Source organism: Atta cephalotes (assembly GCF_000143395.1).
Source record: "Atta cephalotes unplaced genomic scaffold scaffold00002, whole genome shotgun sequence".
In the NCBI taxonomy this organism is placed as follows: Eukaryota; Metazoa; Arthropoda; class Insecta; order Hymenoptera; family Formicidae; genus Atta; species Atta cephalotes.
Window position 1 is genome coordinate 1,912,879 of NW_012130066.1, and position 6,777 is coordinate 1,919,655.

The following is a 6,777-nucleotide window of genomic DNA, read 5'->3' on the forward strand; positions in this document are numbered from 1 at the left end:
CATCATCATCATCATCATCATCATAATCATCATCATCGTCGTCGTCGTCGTTATCGTATTCAACATTGTTATCGCCATCTTCAACTTTGTCTTCGTTGATTTCTTCTCTCGGCGATCGCGCATATAACAGTGATATGCCTGCAGTAAGTATTATTGTCGTTGTTAGAGTGATAGGAAGTGCCGCGATGGAGATAGCGACTTGACTAGTATGGCCCGGATTCACCAGGTATTCCGTATCTCGTGCTGGGTCTACTTGGTCCGGTGCCACTTCCTTCTGCAATGTAAAAAAAAATTAAATAATTAGATCAGTTTAGGATTTTCGCTTTTTCTCATTTCTTATGCTTAAGTTTCTTTTCTTTACCTGAGTCTTGTATTTGATAAAGTAGACTTCCGGTTTGCTGGGTTGAGTGGGCGTTATGGTAGGCAGGTTGATCTCGGGCGCTTCCTCGGGTTTCTTGACCAAAACATAGATGAGTGTTTTCTGCTCATCTTGTTGCTGCACCGGGATCACCGGAGCGGTCGGAGTTGGTAGGGTAGGTACCTTGATGAAGATGATCTTATAATGCTTTTGAGATGGACGGCCACTGGATGTGCCGAGGACACTATCGGGACCGCCGATATATGGACCACTTGGAGCGCTTAAACTGACACCGCCGCCTGTGCTGCCAGCGCCGCCGCCGACTGCTTCAAGATCTTTAGATGGTCCGTAAACATAGACGTCTCTAACAATCTGCCTGGCAGAGGCAAATCCGCCTGCCGTCGCCGCATTAACACTACCGCTGACACCTCCTTCAGCGCCGACTAATGCTAGCAGATCCATCTCTGCCGAAAAACACTGGGGATGTGCCATCGGGACCGCCGATATATGGACCACTTGGAGCGCTTATACCGAAACTTGTGCTGGGCCCCACTGAAATGCCACTACTAATACCACCAACACCACCGGCGAGCGAATATCCACCGGAAGGAGCGCCATAACTACTGCTTGGTTGACTATAGGAATATCCGGCTTCTGGCCGCGCCATCGCCATCGCGGCGAGAACCAGGATCTACAATTGCAATTCAAGTTTACTTTCCTGATGTATTTAAGTACGTATTGAAATGTATTGCATATATAGAAATGTATTAAATGTGTATTAAAACTGAGATTTCGACTTTAATATTTGAGTTTCATTATATTATTTTTCTTTTATAAATATTTTAATATATTTAAGATAAATGTTTCCCGTAATTGGACATGCACAAAATTTATTACTAGATATTATTTTTAAATGCTCTTTGTATTACAATATTATAATTTAAAGATTATATTTAAAGATTATAATTAAATTATAATATTATATTTAAGAAAGCATTTGAAATTAATAATAATATGAACAAATATAAAGTTTTGTGTAAATATCCGGACATATAGGTATTACATGTCTGGACATTAGGACATTTATTTTATTACGATTCTAAAAATTAAGCTCAGTTTCATTAATGTAAGATCAACTTTAATCTTAGTTAATTTACTATTTTCTTTTTTCTAATTTTTAGAAATGATAAACAGTAAATTGAATCAAAATTAAAGTTAATTTACATTGGTGGAACAAAGTCGCAATGTTCTATAAATACTTTTCGGTACTTCACCTTTTTTTTTATTACAATTTAGTATGCTAAATTAAGTAATTATGCTAAAATTATGCTATTATAAAATTAATAAATAATGTAACTCGTGAATAAATCAAGTTGAATTCTTTAAAGTCGAACTCTAAGTATTTCTATATAGAAGAAATGTACATGTACGATAAATACATTATTTATTTGTATACATTAATATAAAGAGTTTCGATGCGTTTTTAATTGTAGAAAAATTAGATATCTCTTCCTCAAATATAATATAAATGTTTCATCTAATTTTATTTTTAATGAATAATGATTCTCGGTATTCCTCTAACTATTCGTTTTTGCAATAAACTATCTAGAGAGCAAACAGTAGTTCAGAAATGTTTCCGGAAGTGCACGGCGATGGATTTACGAGCATGTGGAACGTATAATCTCTTTCTTTCAGTCACCGGCCGCACTTAACGTTTCATGGTGTTAGCGTTACGTAAACCCAGGAGAGAATCTCGACATTTAAGTTCTTTTCTTCCTGTTTTTCTCTTTTTTGTTTTCACGGGAAGAGAAACAGAGAGAAGGACCCGAATAAAAAGCGAGACAGAAGAAAACAAGAAAAAAGAAGATGAAGGAACCGAGAAGAAAGTGAGAAAAGGAGGAGAGGAGGAAACGAGAAATTGGAGAAATCATCGTGAACAGATTACTCACCATGAATTCTCTCATGGTAGATGCTGTTCCTTGATTTGAAGACTGAAGCTCTGCGGATGTCTTGAAACTTCATTTTATATAGGCCTACCATGGAGTCCCCACTTGTCTCGATTAATCATCTATGACTTATGCCCTATGAGATGCAACGCACCTACAAATCTCTCTTCCTCTTTCTCTCTTTCTTTTCCTTTCTTCCAATTTTTACCTCTTCTTGCGATATAGAGCCGTATGCATTTGCTCAAATTTGACTGTGTACTTTAGTTAAGATTCATCTATTCAGATTCCATCCACTCATGATACACATGTGTCACGTAGCGAATTCAATGACGAATAAACGTGAGAAATAGACCATATGTTATACCAAAAATGGCAAGAATTTATCTAATTGTTTCGACATTATCGCTATATCATAACAAGAGTTATTTTGTTGATAAAAAGGACAGTCTCTCAACGAAATAATTTTTATTATTGTTACTCATTTACTTGAGACATTCTTAATAATTTTAGGCTGCACAATGTTATTGTATAAATGTAGATAAAAAGTATTTTGCATATATGTTGCTTTATTTCTAATAAAGAATGATATGTTGTTATGAATAAAATATCACAAAATAAGACTTCATAGTAACTTCATTATTACTATATTTAAAAAATATATATTTATTGATTTTATTGCTTTAAGTGCCACATTTATAAAATTGTTAATGACAAACTTTTTAATAATATCGCCTAGTCCTTACATTACAAGAATTTTACGGAAAGGAAACACAATGTACGTTTCATGAATATTTAAAGAAAGATTATGAATGCAGATATTATACCACCTGCAAATTATGTTTGCCAAGTTTGTTGTACAAGTTTTAGTCTATTTCCTACAGCTGGCTGCAACTTCCTATAAGTCGATGTCCCCACAAAAATATCGCTTTCTTTAATCCAAAATTTTCTCACAGCTAATTAAATTAATTGTGAGTTTAATTTGGGAACGTTAATATTGATATAATTCAGATATATTATTCAGAAATATTGTTTGAAATAGTGTAGTTTTTTCGTATCTTATGGATAGAAATAACAGTATTTTTATTGAAGTATCTAAAAATTTGGCTAGATACAGATCTAAAAATAATTTTATGAACTATCAAAATAATTGTGGAGCATAGTTATATAAAAGCTTTAATTTTACAGCATTGCTCATCATGCTTGAATTTCCTACATGATTATTTTTTTCAACGAAATTATTTTCAGATCTGTATCTATTTAAATTTTTATAAATTTCAGTAAAATTTTTCTTTTCATGCGGACGTATAATACATATATGTTCGAATAAACAAATAATAAGTACGATAAATAATAAGTAAGTATAGATCCTTCGTAAGGTAGTTAAATCGCAATTAAAGCCACGCGTTTCGGAAAACATGATTGAGAGCTGAGGGCAGACTGAATCGCGAGAGCCTGTTTGACTTGAAACGAACTGATTTGTAGAACAATGATTATAACTGATATTGTCCGCCTGCCTATTCAAATCCGTGAGAAAAATTAAAATTGTGTTTTATGTACACTTATTATCGTGCGTTCACATGCGTTTATAAAGCGTAATTTTCGGCGCACCTTGTAGAAAGCGTAACTGGCACATCATCAGGAGCGGCGGAACGTGATAAGCGAGTTCGATACGACGAGAGGTCGCCATATGTTTTAGAGGCGCCTATATGGTACTAAATAAGATTGAAATATTTTTTCAATAAATTGCAAAATACATGAAAATCGTGACTTATTCAGTATTATAAAACAAATAGTTATGATTCGTGACTCTTTTCCAAAATTAAAAAAAAAATCTCAATTTTAGTCATGTGTATATCGACATATAACTTTCGATTTTTGCAATTTTTTTCTAAATACTTCTTTTTTTTTCCTTTACATAATATCTATCGTTTTTTTTTTAATGATTGTTTTATGAGATTTGAGTAGAGATATATGCATCAGTGAATAATCGATGTAACGTTCTTATTTTTTTTTGTTGTTTAATTCTTCAAATTAAAAAATTTTATTTAGTTTTTTGAAAAATATTTAACAAATATTTTACATAAGTAGTAATCACTGTGAAAAGACAATATGCAATGTTTAATGACATTTTTGTGCAGGAGATAAATTATTATATTAGATCATCATGTTAAATGTTCGAAGCGGTGTAAATCTTGCATAACTGTTTTTGAATCATAAATCCTGCGCGTCTGATGCGCTTTAAAAGTTTTAAACATCTGAACAAGAGAAGACTTACAATTAGTTACGAGCACGTTGTTTTCCCCAGGTGCCGTCCTATAAAAAAAAAGTTCTCAGAATATTCGTTAGTTTCAAGCTCTAAGTTTGTAAGTGTAGGTTTGAAAATTGATAATTAATCAGAAACCCTACATGCTACCTTAAACTGCGGAGGAAAGGGGGGGGACACTAAATATCCTAACTCCTGCATTATGACATCTACAACTACTTGTTGGATTCATAGAACGTTTGACTGAACAAATTTTATTCGATTATGTTGTATTGATGTGTTCGATTACATTATATTGATATGCATTTGAGAGAATTATACATTTTTAATTTGTATGTGCTTTTCATATCGTGATGTGTATGAAAATCTCAAAACTTAATTCTATTTCGACTCTAATTCTATTTTGTAAAAGATTTTTTTAAAATACTGTTCTCGATAAAAATATTAATTTTTTCTCGTAAAAAAAAATTATAAAAGAATTTAAAATAATAAACTGAATTTATTTTATTTTATTTTTTTATTTTATTTATTATGATCGGTTTTTAATAAACAATTTATATTACTATGGCCACTTGCACCAATGTTATTTTGACTTTAAGCAAAATTTAAAACTCTCTCTATTTTAAAGCCGAAAAAAAGATGGACTTTTAAGCCTTGTTTAAAATCAAAATAACGTTGATGCAATCAAGCCTATGAAACAATATTGGGTAAGTGACGGGTAATCTCATCTCGCTTGGCCGATGTTGCACGCCGTGATTAGTCTAATATTCGCCTAATATGCTGTGTTCGACTTGGTTTGCGAGTGCTCATATCGATTATTCATTTTACTAATCAAAGAGAAACGAAAGAACATAGCTCAATTATTTTTACGTTATAACTTTACGTTATAACTTTTTTGAACTTAATTGGATTAAAACGAAAAATTTCCTATTTATAATTTTGAATTTAAGTAGCATTATAGTCCATTTTTAAATAAAAACTTTTTTTTTTCAATTAGATTGAAAAACTGCATTTATATTCAGAATATTGAATTGAACAGTCTTCACGTTACATGGAAATTGCTGATATTATTTTTGAATTCAAATGAATTAAAAAAATTGTACATTCTATTCACAATTCTGAATTGAGTAGTATTCACGATGCACAGAAAATGCTAATATTATTTTTAGATTGAAAGGCATAGACATTTGCTTTATGCAATTCCTATAAATGAATAAAAATATATTCAAGATTGAAAAAGATTTATTTTAACATTCATGAATCTGTATTCATGAAAATCTGAATCATTTTAATCCATTTCAATTCATTCTCATTTGCTGGGCTGGCAAGGAGAGGGTGAATGGGCTAACAGCTAAAGTTGGAGACAGAAATGGACCTGGCTGAACTACAGATCGTCAAAATTCCCTTCACGCTAGATAAAGCAAAAATCAAAAGTTTGCTGGAGCATTTAAAGTCCTGAAGAGAAGCGAAGGACTGCTAGTAGGCCAAAAAATTAACGGAACAATCCAATCCGGGTTGAATAAAAGAGAACCGGAGTGAGAAGAAACAAACTAAGAACGAGCGTAAGCCTTCTTTCTGAACTTGCTCCTCAGAGCACTTATTCAACATCAGATTGATCAAGCAGAAAAACTACTGGTTATGTGGAGAGGAAAGCGAGATTATGCATCTTCTGTGTCGCTGTGCTTGTCTGCAAGAGATATATATCCTGGGGCCACATGTTTTTAATATCCGAGGATCTGGATAACACAAAGATAGACAATCTCGTAAGTTTGGTAACGGGGCTAGGCTTGATCGCTTAACTTTGGAAACAAGCAGGGAGAAATAATGGAACTCTAAAGATCTAGGTCACACTAGGCGGCTGCCATAGCTTGACCTGCATTATTTACTAATACTACTAGGTACTACTATTACTTAATTGGTAGAACCGGACATTAGGCAAATTTAAATGTAAAAAATCCATGGAATCGGGTTCCAGAATCAATTCGAATTGGAAAAGTATACAATAAGTTGATAAGCGTACATAATTTTATTTAAAAATACATAAAAAGAGCTTTATTTCGCCACCGTTTTCTTGCAAAAAATAAGAATAAAAAACATCTCTTCTTCGCTCTAGTCGTCGTAAAAAAACACCATCATCATCATCATCATCATCATCATCATCATCATCATCATCATCACCATCATCATCATCATCATCATCATCATCATCA

General features: G+C 32.7%; 1 protein-coding gene across 1 annotated transcript; it reads right to left on the minus strand.

Moving 5' to 3' along the window:
* Positions 1-203: 203 nt before the first annotated feature.
* LOC105622773 lies at positions 204-2,360 on the minus strand. The gene is made up of 4 exons (XM_012204188.1): positions 2,308-2,360; positions 890-1,049; positions 343-822; positions 204-274 (listed from the first exon to the last, which is right to left on the minus strand). Exons 1-4 carry the CDS (start codon positions 2,320-2,322, stop codon positions 204-206), a joined length of 726 nt encoding a protein of 241 aa, XP_012059578.1. The 5' UTR covers positions 2,323-2,360.
* Between the last annotated feature and the right edge of the window lie 4,417 nt (positions 2,361-6,777).